Source organism: Tetrao urogallus, assembly GCF_951394365.1.
Source record: "Tetrao urogallus genome assembly, chromosome: 7".
NCBI lineage: Eukaryota > Metazoa > Chordata > Aves > Galliformes > Phasianidae > Tetrao > Tetrao urogallus.
In genome coordinates, this window is record NC_136820.1 from 47,712,368 (window position 1) to 47,728,132 (window position 15,765).

Below are 15,765 nucleotides of genomic sequence, written 5' to 3' on the forward strand. Positions count from 1 at the left end.
CTGCTCTCTCATTCATGTGAACATGATGAGACCACGTTAGAGCCCAGAGCAGTGTATAGAAGCATCATCTCTGGGCCTGTCTGCATCTGTTCAGTGTCCCCAAAGGGAAGTCAGGACGTGGGAAAAGTTTTGGATATGTATTTTGGATATGTGCCTTTCCAAAAGCTTTGGGTAATTGCATGTAATTATTTGTCATCTCAGACAAGTTAGTTCAGCTCTGACAGCTGTGATTTAAATTAGCAGAGGGTAATGATTGTAGATTATCCTTTAGTGAGAATATTGACCAGGGTGGGGACCTTTGAAAGAAAAGTCTTAGTTCAGAACTGGGGGGTTATTCAATAGGAGCATTGCTTCAGAGCTCAGCAACCTCCATCTGTGCCAAAAAATGCTCCCTCTGGAGTTAGAATGCAGGTAAGAGTCCTTAACAAGTCTGTAACCAAGTCTTGTTCTTTGTGCAGCCCTTCTGATAATTCATGCCCATTTAAAACCTTTGCATTTTTAACATCATCTTACTTGACAGTAAAACAGATTTAATTAGCTAAACCATTCAGTTTGCTGTGTTAAAATTCATCTGTTTTAAAATGATATGTGTGCTCTCCAGTGGTTTATATGTTAAAATTATAGAACATAGATTTTCTCCTGGCTTTGTATCAGTGAAACCAAAGAGAGCATTAAACTGGAAGGGAGCTCTTGGAGATTGTCTTCATGGCATTATTTATGCTAATAGAATATAGTATTTCAAGAGAGGCTAATCAAAGCCTCCTATCTTTCTAATATAAACCTTATAATTTGTCCCATGTGGTGAGAAATCTAGCTGTAAGAATCAAGAGTGGCTTCCCTGGAGTTTGGCTTTTTTCACTCGTAAGACAAAATAAAGGGTTTTTAGTCCAGCCTCTGTGTGTGGGGGTGTGTGTGTGTACACATCTATGTTGATAGTAAAACTGAGTTGTGTACATTAAGGATAAGTGAAAGCTAAATATCCTGGGATGGCTTTCTGAGAAACAACCTGACGTGATCAGAAAGCCATCACCTCCTGCTTCAAACCGTGGCCGTAGTTACCCAGAGGTTCTCTGTGGTTGTCCAAAGATAAGTCCAGTTTCTGAAGCTTAAATTAATTTCCTTCAGTAACGATTGATAAAAGATTAATTTCTGTACCTGAATAATGTCTTAACTCTTTGTCAATGACCTGTCTTCAACAGAAAGAAGAGCAAATCCCACCGGGATATTAAGCGGATGCTGTGTGAATGCCCTCCTCTCTCCAAGGAAGAACGAGCCCAGGGGGAGGTTGCTTGTGGAGAAGACTGCCTGAACCGCCTGCTCATGATCGAGTGGTGAGTTGGCCAGAGTTGAGCCCTGTGGAGCACGAGATGACTTGGGAGCACCTGGAGGAATTCACACCTTTCTGGTTGCTGGCCACAAGCTGTCGTCATGCTCCTGTTTTCACTGACTGGTGTGGATTCAGCTTCAGAGCCTGCAGAGAGCATTTAAATCTGACCTTAGGTCTTCCAAACCGAGTATTTTTCTTAGTGCTCTCCTGTAAAACTGACTGCCAAGGCCTGGAGTCCTCTGCTCCTGGGGCTTAATTCGACCTGGTTGTAAGCATGGCTGGTGGGAGAGTGTCAGAAATGCAAGTACTGCTCTCTGTGAGTTGCTAATTTTCTTTCATTTTTCCTTGTGCATCTGTGCTCTCCCCAGGGCCATGCAGGCCACTGTTATCATCTTATTTCCCCTCCTGGTTGGGATTGGAAGGCCAAGGGAGCTATTGCCTACATGAGGAGGAGGCAGGGAAGGGTGCCTGGGGCTGAGGTTGGTAGGCACAGCGTGCAGGTCATAAAGCTGGGTGGAAGGGTAGAAGTTAGCTGCCCTTACTTAATTTAGCCCAGGTACAATGAAATGGGAGATCATGAGATGAGAACTCATGGAAATATGGAGAGAATTAGCTAGTTCAGCCCACTTTGATTATACAACGTACAAGTGCAGTAGCATTTGCATTGGAAATGTTTTTATCTTCTTTCCAGAAATAGTCTGCATTTACATGTTGACAGTCAGATGGTTATACTTTTTATAGCAAAACACATTTGAAAGTTTTACACTGAGTTTATTATGGTTACATGGCATTTCCTTCCCATCTCAGCTGTTCCTGTTGCCGATGTTGTGACGATGAGAATTGAGTTGTTCCGTTTCCTTCTCCTAGTTCTTCCAGGTGCCCAAATGGTGACTTCTGTTCCAACCGACGCTTCCAGAAGAAGCAGCACGCAGATGTCGAAGTAATCCTTACTGAGAAGAAAGGCTGGGGACTCAGAGCTGCCAAAGATCTCCCATCGTAAGCTTTTGCTCTTTGGATGATGTAGTTGTGCTGTTTGATTCCTTTGATTCCCTCGTGCATGGGAAATAAGTTGCTGATGTTATCCTTGCAGTTTTACACGCTGCCCTCGTGCTCTGTCAAGGGTTTCTCTCAGTTACCTGCACGTATTTGTCCTCACTGTGCACTGGATCACCCACTCTGGTTTTACTCTCTTCCACCAAAGTTTTCTAGAGTTCTCAGTAGGGTTTTTGGCAGGCTTGCCTCTACCTTCCTCTTGTATTTAGTGTGTTCCCTTCTCCCTGTCACTTGGCTTAAGAGGAGCATGTTCTCTTTGCATCCATTTTCTTCACCACCTCTAAGCTTACCCTCTTCTTGAGTCTGCTTCCTTCCATGAAGGACTACGTGGAGAACCCATGGGGCCTTTTCCTCCCTTGTTAGTCCATCCTGAGCTAACTGCTGTTCTTCTGAGTGCTTGTTTTACACTGGTGGTGCTCACAGTTCCAACTCTGGTTTTGACTTGTCTACGTGTAGCTGAACCCAGATGTTAACTTGCACACCATGGCCGGCTGCATGCTGTTACCTTGTGTCTGACACAAAAGAACTACCAGAGCCTGAACAACAAAGTTGCAGTGTGGATGAACCCATCTGCTTCCTCCTAGGCTGGCAGCAGAATGGATGCCAGTATTTTTGGAATTCCAGTTCTGTTCTGAACCTGGCACACTCCAAAGCTAAGTGGGAGGAAGCATAGTGCCAGGTCCATTTTCCTGTGCAGGTGTGGTGCAGGGAGCAGGCGTGGGACGGGTAGGACAGACCAAGGAGGTGCAGGGAGCCTTTGCTTTGGTGCCTTCATATCATCACAGCAGTGAAAAGAGCTTTGGGTAAGGCCTCCAGAAACAGAATAGCAGCGTGTATGTCTGAGCCTGGATACACTCTGGAATTGTCATGCAGGAATCAGATGTGAAGCTCAGCAGATGAGTAACAAAAGGCTTTGTAGGACAGCTCACCTTGCTGTGAGAAGCAGTGCTGTGCACTGGGAGTTTCACCAGGCTCTGATTTGCATTTCAGAAAGCTGTGGGATGGGCATGGTGAGCCTGTTCAGCCTCAAGGGCATGAGGGACTGTGATCTTTAAGACAAGAGCTTAATTGTGCAAAGGTTTTCTGTAACTCGGGTTATTTTAGTGAGTTTCCGTGGAGACTGATTTCTTTGCTGCAGTGAAAGACAGATGTCTGGTAAGGAATCCAGGAATGGGTTCTGGCACTCTTGGAAAACTGTAGATCTCATGTAGGTCTTTTTTTATTGCTATATCAAATACGTGAGACTAATTAATGGAATCGTAGAGTCGTTTAGGTTGGAAAACACCACTGAGATCACCAAGCCCAACCCTAGCCCATCCCACCATGCCCACTGATCGTGTCCCCAAGTGCCACATCTCCATGGTTCTTGAGCACCTCTAGGGATGGGGACTTCACCATTTCCCTGGGCAAAGACAGTGAGGATCGTAGCAGCAGAAGGCAGATATGGGGGCTCTCAAAGCCAAAGAGGGGTGATGCGGCCAGAAGGAGACAACTCCCACCTGGCTGGGGATGGTCAGAGACATTTCTAGCTCTGCCCTGCTCTCCTCCTGCCCTCAGGTTTCCAGGCTTGGAGTTCTGTGGGCAGGAGTGCTCCATCCAACAGGGAGCTGGGCAGGGGCTGCTGCCTTCTGCTGTTTAAGCACAAGGGAAGAGAGTTGAAGGATTCAGGGTGGCATTAAGCAAGGGAAAATGTAGGATAAGTAGCTTAGCAGTGTGTTGTGATAGGCTGGGGTTGGGGTGACTGGTTGTGCTCCTCCATCTCTGCTTGAAGTTTCATCTTTCCTAGGATCAAAAAGGGCTTTTTATCAACCCCATGTTTTGCCCACCATATCAGCAAGGTGCAGGCAGGTTTTCCATTTCATTTTAGGAAAACCATATACACCATATAAACCATATACAAACCAAATGCAGCAGTGTATTTCCTTAACTTTCTTTGTTGTCCTCTGCACGTTGCCCCCCAAATTTGGTTCTTTTAGAGAACAGTCATTGCTTGTAGGGAAGTGTTGTTCTTGCCTCTGGGCCTTTCACTCTGATGCTCCTGGTGGTTCGAGTGTCAAAAATGAGTTAATCTGAACGGCCTGAGATGAGAGCTGGCACAGAGTGCTGTACCAAGAGGACAAGCTTGTCTCAATAGCAGTTAATTTCCATTCTCTGGTGCTAATGAGTGATGCTTTTTCCCCCTGTGCTTTCCAGAAACACTTTTGTGTTGGAGTACTGCGGAGAGGTGCTGGACCACAAAGAGTTCAAGGCACGTGTGAAGGAATACGCCCGCAACAAGAACATCCACTACTACTTCATGGCCCTGAAGAACGACGAGGTGAGCAGGGAGCCCACCAAAATGCTGGGCATCCAGAGGGGCTGGCTGGTGGGCTTAGCCCCAACTCAGTGTGAGCACCCAGTGTCCTCAGAGCAGGTGGTGTGGGAGAAGAGAATTTGTCTTTCTGTCCAGCAGCTTTGGAAAGGATAGAGTGATGGGCTCTGTTGGGAGAAACCACACCTCTGTGAGGGGCTTGGAACTGAATTTATTTACTTATTTGTTACCAAAATAAACCAGTCTAGGATACGTATCAACAGGAATCCAAGTTTTCTTACTTTACAGAAGTAACTTCATTGGTCCACCTTGAGCCAGTAGAGTCCTCACCAGAAGTTCTTCATGTACTTCAGCTTATCAGCAGTTTGGGGTCTGTGGAGTGATGGGGCTGTGATGCAGAGCTGTGGCACTGCCTACCTTGAGCTCTGGCTCGCTGGGAACAAGGGATATAAATAGAAATGCAGTACCCAATTCTGCTCATCACTTCTGTCGAGATTTTTTTGGGTCTTGGGATTTTTACAGTAAATGAACTAAAAATACTCCCAAGCTCTTTTTTTTTTCTTTTTCCTTTTTTTGCCCTCCACGTAAGCAGTTCTGGTAGGTGCCATGGGATTGTGATGTGATCACAGGGCGTCTTGCCCAGTTAAGAAGGGGAGAGCACAGTGATCCATGGGGCAGTCTTCCCATTAAAGCACAGTCTGTGGGGCTCCACCAGCTCTGATACCCATACTCTGTATGAGAGGGTCAGAAACTGATGCTGCAAACTCAGAATCCCCACCAAACCAAAGGACTCAGTATCAATCTGTGACGAGAACTAAGAACCACGTATCATTTCTTCTTTTTGAGGGGCACTTATTATCCCTATGAAATCCATTCTCTCCCCGTTAAATAATGCTAACAGTGCAGGAGGAAAGGGTGGTGACTTCTGCAGTGATCACGTTCTCCTTCAGCCGTGCTGTGTTTCCAGATATGCTGCTCCATATTTCTGCCTCGTGCCTAGGGAGGGCAGTCTGTTTTATTATGTTTGTTATTTCCTTTCCAGATAATAGATGCTACCCAGAAAGGAAACTGCTCTCGTTTTATGAACCACAGCTGTGAACCAAACTGTGAGACACAAAAGGTAAAGTGCTGGATCAAAGCTGCTGCTGCTGCCTCTCACTTGGCTGCCCTGTGACTTAGCAAGCTCCAAGTGAAAGGCATTTCTCCTTTATCTTTCTGTCTCTTTGTTTTTTTTTTGATGTAGCTTCTTGTTAGTCAAATATAAACAGCCACCATTGAAATGGGCAAGTATGGCGGGCTCAGTTAGCAAAGCTTAAATGTAACACTGTTGCTTTGAGGATTTGTCTTGCTAATTTCATGCAAAAAAAGAAGCCGAGCCTGGCTGTTTTAATAACCATTGTCACTTTTTTTTTCCTTGCCTTAGTGGACTGTGAATGGGCAGCTCAGAGTTGGGTTCTTCACCACCAAGCTGGTCCCATCGGGCTCCGAGCTGACCTTTGATTACCAGTTCCAGAGATACGGGTAGGTTCCATCTCTCCCTCCGCTTCAAGTGTTGCAAGTTACAACGTTTGTGAGCATTGATGCAGTGAAGAAATCATGCTCCAAAGCAGAGCCTCATCTGGCAGAACAGTTAGAAATCAATGGGAATTCAACTGCATGAAATACTTCCTAGATAAAGTTTCTCTGTTTCAAACAGAAGAGATTTGAAATCACTTTATTTTCTTTTTCTCCCACTTTATACCATCTCTCCCCAATGGAAACTTCCCAGATAATGATCTGACTGTTTCTTTCCTCAATCTAACTATTAATTGCCTGAGCTTTAGACTTTGCCATGTTCTTAAATAAAGCCTCTTCGTTCTTTCCCACCCACTGCTGTTTTACAACTTTGCAAATACTTGCAAGAGGTGTGAAAGCCCAACAGATAGCACATTCCTTCTCTCTGTCTGACTGCACATGTGCAGAGTGCAGCGTGGGCTTTGCTCTCGTGCACTTGAGCTCAGTATTTTCTATTGCTGCTCATCCAGGCATCCTGGGAAGTATTTCACTCTCTTTGACATGATTAGCACAAAATGGCATCTAGCTGTTTTGAAACGTGCAATTATGAGATTAGCTGTAGATCTGTTGTATAATCCCTAGGCATCTTTACCAAATACTGTTTTTTTTTAATGAGTGTCTCTTCCTTCTGGATCCTGCTTTCTGCAGCAATGTAAGGATCAGAACTGAGTTTTTAGTTGTAGGTTGATTTGTGCTAAGATTCAGATACTGCCATGTAGTTTTCTGTTCCAGGTGGTGGTCAGGATAGACCATAGAATCACTGAGGTTGGAAAAGACCTCTGAGGTCATGAACCCAACCCATCCTCACCATGCCCACTCACCCATGCCTGGTAGTGCCACATGTGCTCCTTTTTTGGAGATCTCAGATCTCTGAAGATGAGACAGTACCTGGCCTGATGGCTCATTAGAATCCCCAGGTGGGATTTGTCTGCCTGGATTTGCTTATCAGAAAGTGCATCAGCCCATGCAAGCTATCGTGGAGCTGTGTGCTGTGAGTGGTGGGGGCTAGGCCTTGCTAGGGGCTTACCCTACAGGTAGGGTCTTACCCTACCTTACCCCTTGCTAGGGTCTTACCCTACAGGTAGGTGGCCCAGTGCCCAATCAGCCCAGTTCCAAGTGGCTGCTCATTGCACTCATCTTCCACCTGGTCTGGTCTTTTGCTGTATTGGCTGACTTGGTATCTCCTGTATTTGAGGTCAGTCTCTCTAGTCTCTGTCTCACTGGAGTTTTTAGATCTCGTCTCACATGCCTCCTTCCTCATCTTCTGCTTCATATAAGCCACTGCAGCTTCTCTGTTAGTTACTGCTGATACTGCATGGCCAACTTCCTGCAGTCAGTTCTGCGTGTCGCACAGAATGATAGAATCATTAAGGCTAGAAAGGATCGACTCTGATCACCAAGTCCAACCATCAGCCCATCCCCACTACTCCAATCAAAAGACATGCTCTCAAGCAGTTCTGGCATATCATAGAATCATTGAGTTGGAAGGGACTCCATCTGGTCCAACTCCCCTGCAACAAACAGGGGGCACCCACAGCTCGATTAAGCTGCTCAGAGCCCTGTCCAGCCTGACCTTGAATGTCTCCAGGCATTGGGCATCCACCACTGTGCAATTTTGATTGATTGCAAGGTGTGGTGTGAGGTTAATGGATCCAACTCTCCAGCCTTTTCCTTTCTGGATTTTACATCTTGACCTGGCCTGGAACTGTACCAGGCTTTGGCTTTCTGTGGAAACAACAGGGAATCACAGCAGCTGGTTAAGAATTGATGGGTTTATTTGAATTTTTAGTGGGGGGAATGAAAGGCCTCGCCGTGCAGGAAGGCATGGAGCTGAGAACTGTGCGAAGAACAGAGAACTGGGGAAGTAGCAGTCTGGGTCTGGGCAGCCTTGCTTTGCAAGACAGTGCAAACCATCTGCCAAGATGGGATGTGAATGTTTTCCATATTTCCTTCTAGCTGCTTAGCAGGAATTTGAAGAACAATGGAGAGAAAAGAGACAAAGAAGTGCCAGAAGTGTCAAGGCAATGTGGTTAATGGTCTTTCCTCACTGCAGTATCAGGATTAAGATACGACAACGGGCCATGAGTGCAATGGATTCCTTATTTAACTGTGTGTTACTTCTGTCCCCAAACAGCAAAGAAGCTCAGAAATGTTTCTGTGGCTCAGCCAACTGCCGGGGCTACCTGGGAGGAGAGAACAGGGTCAGCATCCGGGCTGCAGGGGGGAAGATGAAGAAGGAACGCTCGCGTAAGAAGGATTCGGTGAGTGGGATTCACCTGGGTGTCTGGTTTTTTTTTGTTGGTTTTGTCACTGAAACACAGCACTGTTGAGGACATTACCTGAAATTGGACAGCTAAAATGCTGCCATCCTCAAGCTGGGATGTGAAATCTGAACCTCTAATTGCTTTGGCCTAGAGGCAAGTCAGCGCTGAGGAGCTTGTGTGAACAAGCACTGTGTTCTCTCTGAGTTAGTTCCAGTTGTGTCTGCAGCTGGATGTGAATGAAATAAGGGATTGAAATCCAGTCTTTTTAAAGCCTTTTTATAGCTCCTCATGCATATAAACCTCTTCAAGTGGTTACATGAGCCTATTCTCTGCCCTGAATGGCACTGATGGATTTATGAATGCAGGAAGCAGTCAGGACGAGTTCTTAGAAGCACTTTGCACTCAGGAACAAGTGATGTGCACTCCTTTGAGCTCCTACAAAACAGAATTTTTCTCTGCCTGAGGAAAGAAAGCACCATTCGTACCAGTAGCATTTGTTACCTGCTCCTTTGGGAGGTGCTGCCTTTGAAAATGCCAGCTTCATTTTCGCATGCTGAAATCCTGAGAGTCAGGAAGCCAAGAAATCAGAAGTCATTTGTAAGTGGTTTTAACATGCTTATTAGTGCCACTGAGCAGTGAGCTAAACAGGGAAGGTCGGTGTTCCAATGTCTGCATGGAGAGCAGTGCAAACACTGGTCGTGGTTATAAATGTGAATTGGATGTTTAAAGAATCATTGCAGTTAAACAGTTATGGTCATTTGGTGCACATCTGTTTTCCTATGTGAAAAGGTAAACGTCCAAGTAGAAGCATTTTGGGCACACGCTTGGAAATTCCCCTGCAGAGCACTGTGCACATGGCACGGATGTATATCTACATCTCAAATGTGCTATTCATTAGGAGAAATGCTCGTTAGGGCTGGGGATGCCTTGGTGTTGCGTGCGGGTACGGTTACAGGACAGACTGCCCTCTGTGCCTTCCATTTGGGGTGGTGTAAAGAGAGCTGATGGGAACACTGCACTTCTGTATGGTATTTCAGGTCTAAACAATGTTGAATGAAACCCGTAATATTCCAGATAAAAGCAACCCAACTGAGTCAAATTAAAGCCAGACTTCTGTCTTACAGTATGTGAGGATGAATCGGGAGGGACTTGTGCTGCCCTTCAGGGCCAAGGGAAAGAGCTCTTAGCATCATGTAGGGTGGCCTGATCATGGCTTTCTGTCCTCCCTGTAGGTGGATGGGGAGCTGGAGGCACTGCTGGAGAACGGGGAGGGCCTCTCAGACAAGAACCAAGTTCTCAGCTTGTCCCGGCTGATGGTGCGCATCGAGACCCTGGAGCAGAAGCTCACCTGCCTCAAGCTCATCCAGGTGAGCAGCTCCAGGCTGGGGTGGGAGGGAATTGCTGGGTAAGCAGTGCCTTGTAGCCATCATTCGAAGAAGAAGGAGAAAGTAAGATGAAAAGGGTGTCTCAGTGGTGCCAGCACCCCAAGTGTGAGCCGAGTGGCTCTGCTTCATTGATAGATGGTGTGTAATGCTTGGCCTGGTTTTGTGATTCCTCTGAATCAGTGCAGGTCACCTGCAGCCCACCTACAGGGCAGCATGTTACCTTGTGAAGTTTTGTTCTGCAGCATGAGCCACTCATTAATAGTCATAAACTGCTGCATGCGTTATTGCCCCCAAAGCAGCAGCCACATCCAGCTGAGCTGCATCAGACACGTGCCAGTCTTGGCTCTGTGTTTCATGTGGCAGTGAGTCTGACAGGCAGCATTGGCCACCTCAGGGTGTGGATAACAAATGTAGGTTTTACTGGTGAGTTGCTGACCCTTCTGTGTCACTTTGGCCCACGCAGAACACGCATTCACAGTCCTGCCTGAAGTCCTTCCTGGAGTGCCACGGCTTGTCACTGCTGTGGATCTGGATGACAGAGCTGGGCGACAGCAGGGGAAGCACCGCCAACAACCTCAAGCTGCAACTGGAGGTCAGTGGTTCCCTTAATTCTGTCAGGTTGGAAGCTTTCATAATGATTTTGCTAATTGCTCACAGCACGTCCGTTTAAATATTATGTATGTGATAGTATTGCACACCAAGTGTTGGTGCAAACAAACTGCAGGTATCCTCGCAGCCACAGCGTGGAACTCCTGCTTTAAGGGATGTTCTGAATACATGGAAGGAATTTGCTTCTGTGGTTCTTCTTAGATTTCTGAGTTAGTGACATGAGCCAGACTTAAACAGCAGTGGCAGCAATCTTTATTCCATACTGAGCTACAGAGGCAGTTTGAGGTATTGCTTTGATGGGCTGAAGTGGAACTTTAATACTTCTGTCTTCTATGTGCACTTCAGCATCGCATGCAAAACACATCTGGAAGTTCCTTTCTTAAAGATGCATCTACAGAACTTTGCTGTGGATTTCGGAGAGCGTGCCCAGCCTTCAGGCCAAGGACAGAAAACAGAGCTCAGGGAGCCTATCCTATCAGTCACTCCTGCTTCGTGCCCTGAGGTGGTGGCAACGCCTGGCAGCTCTTCTTCCTTAGCTCAGCATGGTTTTTCTCCTTCAGCATTCTGAATGAGTTGTGCCATCCTCCTGATCCCAAGAGGAGTGATGTCTGACAGCCCTATACTGCTGAAAAGATGGCATTGAAGGCAAGCCACCTTTGGCAGCCATATACTTCTCCTCTTCAGAAGTGTCCAGCACACTGTTCAGATGAGGATTTGATTGCCCTGTTGCATTGGAGTAGGTTCAGGCACTCAGCATTGTTGTTCTCAAAGCCAGAGCTGCTTCCCACGAGTGTTAAGAGGGCATCTGAGTCACTGTGTCATTGGTGGCTTGGTCTCCACTCTTCATGAATCTGATCACACCATGCTGACTATACAGGTTTAAGTTTTATGGCTTTAATATACTCTTAAAATCTGTGCAGTTCTTAACAAGTGAGGCTGTGATAAAGGTCAGGTCACACTTTGCATTTTTTTTTTCTCCTTTAGTTTTTACATTGTTTTAAGAGAGTTGGTCTTTGGTCACCAGCTTCCCAAGGCCAGAAACCAGCACAGTGCCCTAAGAATATCTTCTGTCCTTTGCTCCTGGAGGACTGATTTTTAAGGAGGAGCAAGTTGAAAAGCTGGGCAACTTCAAGCGCTGGAAAAAGCATGGCTGTGTCTTGCTTCGGAATCAAATCTTCAAATCCCTGTTTGTCAGGGATCTGACCTCTGCTTTTGAGAGAGAGGCTGCTGAAGTCACTATAGTATATGTTCTGAAGTCTCTGAGATTTTCTTTAGTGCCCATCCAGCCATGTGACAGCACATTTGACCAGCGACTGCTGAGCTGTGCTGGTTATCCTGGGAATGGCTGTGGCCATCTCTAAGTCCTGAGCTCTTTGAATGTGGCGTATTGCAACTCTGTGCTCACTGCTTTCTGCTCCTGGTTTCCTTGCTCTCCAACAGAAAAGTGGAGAAAAAAGGGACGCTGCTGTCCCCAGCTTGTGACCAGGTTGGGTATCAGGGAGAACTTCTTCTCTCAAAGAGTGGTGATGCCGTGGCACTGATGGATGTGGTCAGTGGGCATGGTGAGCTGGGTTGGGGTGGCACTTGGTGACCTTAGAGGTGTTTTCCAACTGTAATGATGCTGTGATTCTGTTTTATGATCCTGTTCACATCAGTTATTTCTTGAGAAAGGGGAATTGTTCCAGGTGTGAGGGAGCTATGAATTCTGCAGCTCTTAACAGCTGTGACTCTGCCTTTGCAATTAGATTATGAAGACGCTGGAGCTGCTGCCCATACCCACCAAAAACATGCTGGAGGAGAGCAAGGTGCTTCCCATCATCCAACGCTGGGCTCAGACCAAGAGTGCCATCCCACAGCTCAGTGAGGGCGATGGATACTCGAGTGAGAACACGTCGCGCGCTCACACACCGCTCAACACGCCAGAGCTGTCTGCCAAGCAGAGTGCTGAGGGAGACACGGATACCCCCAAGAAACTGGTGTTCCGGAGGCTCAAAATTATCAGTGAGAACAGCATGGACAGTGCCATCTCGGATACAACTAGTGAGCTGGAGGGGAAGGAAGGCAAAGAGGACCTGGACCAGCTGGAGGTTCCCCCGACGGAGGTGTCAGAGGAGCAGCAGCCGCAGCAGGAGGTGAAAATGGCCACGGATCCACCGGTGGAGAGCAGCAAGCCTCAGGAGCTGGAGGCTGAGCCTGAAGCAGAGGTCAAGGAGAGCAATGGCACCAAGCTGGAGGAGCCCATCACGATGGAAACGCCATCTCAGGACGAAGAGGAAGGCGTTTCTGACGTCGAGAGCGAGAGGAGCCAAGAGCAAACAGACAAAATTGTGGATGTGAGCGACTTGGCCACCAGGCTGCTCGACAGCTGGAAAGACCTGAAGGTAAGAAGCACCCTGCTGCACCTGCATCTGCAGCACCTCTGCCCTTGCTGAACGACACGCAGCGCTGTTGTGGTTGAGCGCACGCAGGGCTGAGGTGCATTCTGTTGGTAAACTTTGACAACTGGGATTGCCATTTGTACGTGATGAGCTTTTCCAGGTGTTTTCTGTATATATACCCTTTCATTGCAAGCTACCCTGTCTGTGATTCACAGTAGGCTTTTCTGTGCTGCGCACTGAAAGGAGCAGCTTAGTATGGCCACCACAAAGGCATCTTGACCACCTAGTTAGAATTTTTAGACTCTTTAAGGAGAGGGCAGCTCTGAGTTCTCAGCTAGTCAGAAAAAGGCTAGCAACAGTGCCACAAGCATTTTTGGTTGGCATGGCCCAGTATCCATCACTGTTGATACAAACTGACCATCCATCAGCTCTCGAGTTATCAGAAGATGGTCAGTGTTTCCTGTTCTGCAAACATCTGTTTTACATCTGCAATTTAGAAAGCCCCCAGAAACCATTGGTTGGCAATTTCCATTCTCTTGGTGGCAGCTTAAAGCTGGGTTCTCCTCTAGATGTTTGTAGTTGGTGTTTAGATCAGGTGAATACTTAGATTTTTGGATGTTAATCTGAGCCTTTAAAGGTAGCTGTTCACCGTTTTGCTTCCACTGAGCTCTTCTTAGAGCAGATAACTCAAGAGAAGGGTTTGAGGGCTGCTGGTTGCCTTCTCCAGGACTGAACAACTGTCCCTGAACACTGTAGATGGCCTTCTTGGCCACTCCATCATTAGCCAACAGCTATCTTGCATGAGGTTGAGGACACAGATCTGTAACTTGCCACTCAGTGCTTGAGGCATTTTCTGGGGCTTTCATTAGGTCTTTGAGAGCTTTCATCCATCAGCTGTTTCTATAGGATTGTATTTCGTGGGAAAACAAAGAGGGCGGGAGCTTTAATTTGTAAGTATTAAAGCAGCATTTGCTGAGGATCCTGCAAAGCCAAGGCAGCTCCCTGCCACGAGGCTCTGAGTGCTGTCCTCACCAACGTCACCAAAGTCAGATAAGAAAAAAGGGACCCTTGCAGTTTCCCAGTGCTGCTGCCCTGCAGCTGAGTCCCTGCCAGACCAAACGAGGATGTCTTGGTGGAGCTCTTCTGTACTTCTCCTAATCAAGCATCTGCCCAGTTTTAATCAGTAATCTTTAAGCACGCTTACATTTTACAGTGCATCAGTTGGGTCAAGAGTTCTTTGCCTGTTGAAATGGATAATGCAAAATGATTTAGGTTGATAAAAATGATTGGTGCCCATAATGCAGTGCCATAATGTGCAGGTGGAGGAGACTGCAGTGAGCTTTGGGTCCTTGAACCTTCACTCGTGTTGTTTAGCTGTCATAGGTGCATTCATTAACGTCTGTAAAACATACCTCAAGTTTTACTTAAGATCAATCTTACCTTAATCTCTGAATTTTTCGGAACAATCTCATGTTCTTCAAGTTTTGAAGAATTGTTTGAGCACTGGAACAGGCTGCCCAAGGAGGCTGTGGATGCCCCATCCCTGCAGGCATTCAAGGCCAGGCTGGATGTGGCTCTGGGCAGCCTGGTCTGGTGGTTGGTGACTGCGCACATAGCAGGGGGTTGGAACTGGATGAGCATTGTGCTCCTTTTCAATCCAGGCCATTCTGATTCTGTGATTCATAATCATTCCTCTAACTGGGGGAAGAAGTAAGCCTTTATCACATAGAATGTGAACTAAAGTGTGTATCTGCAGAGAAGTTATGCTGTGCTTCATGTTCCTTCCCCTCTCCTCTACACGAAGTCGATCTGTGGCATATTGCTCCCTAGGTTTTAACCTGCAGACTCCTTGTGTGTGCCTCATGGGTTATTTAAGTGACACTGTCAGGTTAAATTTGGGGTTACATTGAAACAGAGCCCTTTCTTGTTCACCACTAGTACTTGGGGTTGTTGAAACTGAGAGCTAAGCTAGTTGCTGTGCTGGAGATGCACCTGCTCTGGACCACCCATACAATCCTTTAATTGCAGCCAGAGGTTTTTACATGCTGCAGCGTTTAAACTTCAAGCAGCAGACAAACAATGCTCAAAAGTGCTCAGAAAAAAAGTGGGAAGTTGCATAAAATGAGGACCTTCCCTTGAATATTGCTCTGCCATGCTAACACCATGTGCTGCATCCCAGCCTGAGTTCTCTCTGGAGCCAGGAGGAGCTCAGGTTGGGCACAGTGGGAGCCCTCAGCCGTCAGTTTGGGATGTGGACTCGCATCCCCTCTGTGTCTGTTGCAAGGGATTGATTATCATGAAGTTGCCACCAACCCACTGCAGCGTGTGCTCGGGGTGAGGGTGTTTGTGGTGTACCCAGTCAAGCAGCATTATACCAAAAAAAGTCATTTTTCTCCTGCAAACCATATCCCCATCGTGGCACTCTGAGTTAACTGCTTCTGTCCGCCTTCCACCTGTAGGGACGCTGCCCAATGCTAAGGGTGGTGCAGCCCTAAATGACCAAAGGAAGCTGGCTGGGGTGGTTGGGAGGGGGGTCTGAAACCTCGGGACTTAAGCTTTGTCCTCTCCAGTGGTGCTGATGACCCCCTTTGTAATTTCACCCATTTCCATCCAGCTTCTCAGGGCAGCGAGGAGCTTGTTAACATCACCAGCTGACCATGTGTCACCTTTTCTCAACTCCATTTTCAACTCCGTGCTGAAGAAGGGAGAGAACATAGCGTGCGTGCTGTGAAGAAACGGGAAGATGGTTGGGAAGCTGGATGGTGCATGAGCAATTTAATAGGTGAAAAGAGGACAGAGGTGGTTAACTCAGTGATGCCGACGTTATTTTGGTGCGTCCATTGCCGGCAATGGACGTCGCTCCGAGAAAATCCCCACCCCTGGC

At 47.0% G+C, this 15,765-nt stretch overlaps 1 protein-coding gene across 1 annotated transcript in view; it reads left to right on the forward strand.

Moving 5' to 3' along the window:
• The window catches only part of SETD2 (SET domain containing 2, histone lysine methyltransferase), a gene marked incomplete at both ends in the record, with an annotated part of 53,511 nt that overhangs the window by 20,389 nt on the left and 17,357 nt on the right, over positions 1-15,765 (forward strand). Inside the window, 9 exons of the mRNA XM_079538198.1 lie at positions 1,200-1,331; positions 2,195-2,323; positions 4,574-4,697; positions 5,734-5,811; positions 6,115-6,212; positions 8,380-8,506; positions 9,742-9,876; positions 10,358-10,486; positions 12,249-12,884. Of these exons, the coding sequence (XP_079394324.1) occupies positions 1,200-1,331; positions 2,195-2,323; positions 4,574-4,697; positions 5,734-5,811; positions 6,115-6,212; positions 8,380-8,506; positions 9,742-9,876; positions 10,358-10,486; positions 12,249-12,884 (1,588 nt within the window). The remainder of the gene's footprint in view (positions 1-1,199; positions 1,332-2,194; positions 2,324-4,573; positions 4,698-5,733; positions 5,812-6,114; positions 6,213-8,379; positions 8,507-9,741; positions 9,877-10,357; positions 10,487-12,248; positions 12,885-15,765) is intronic.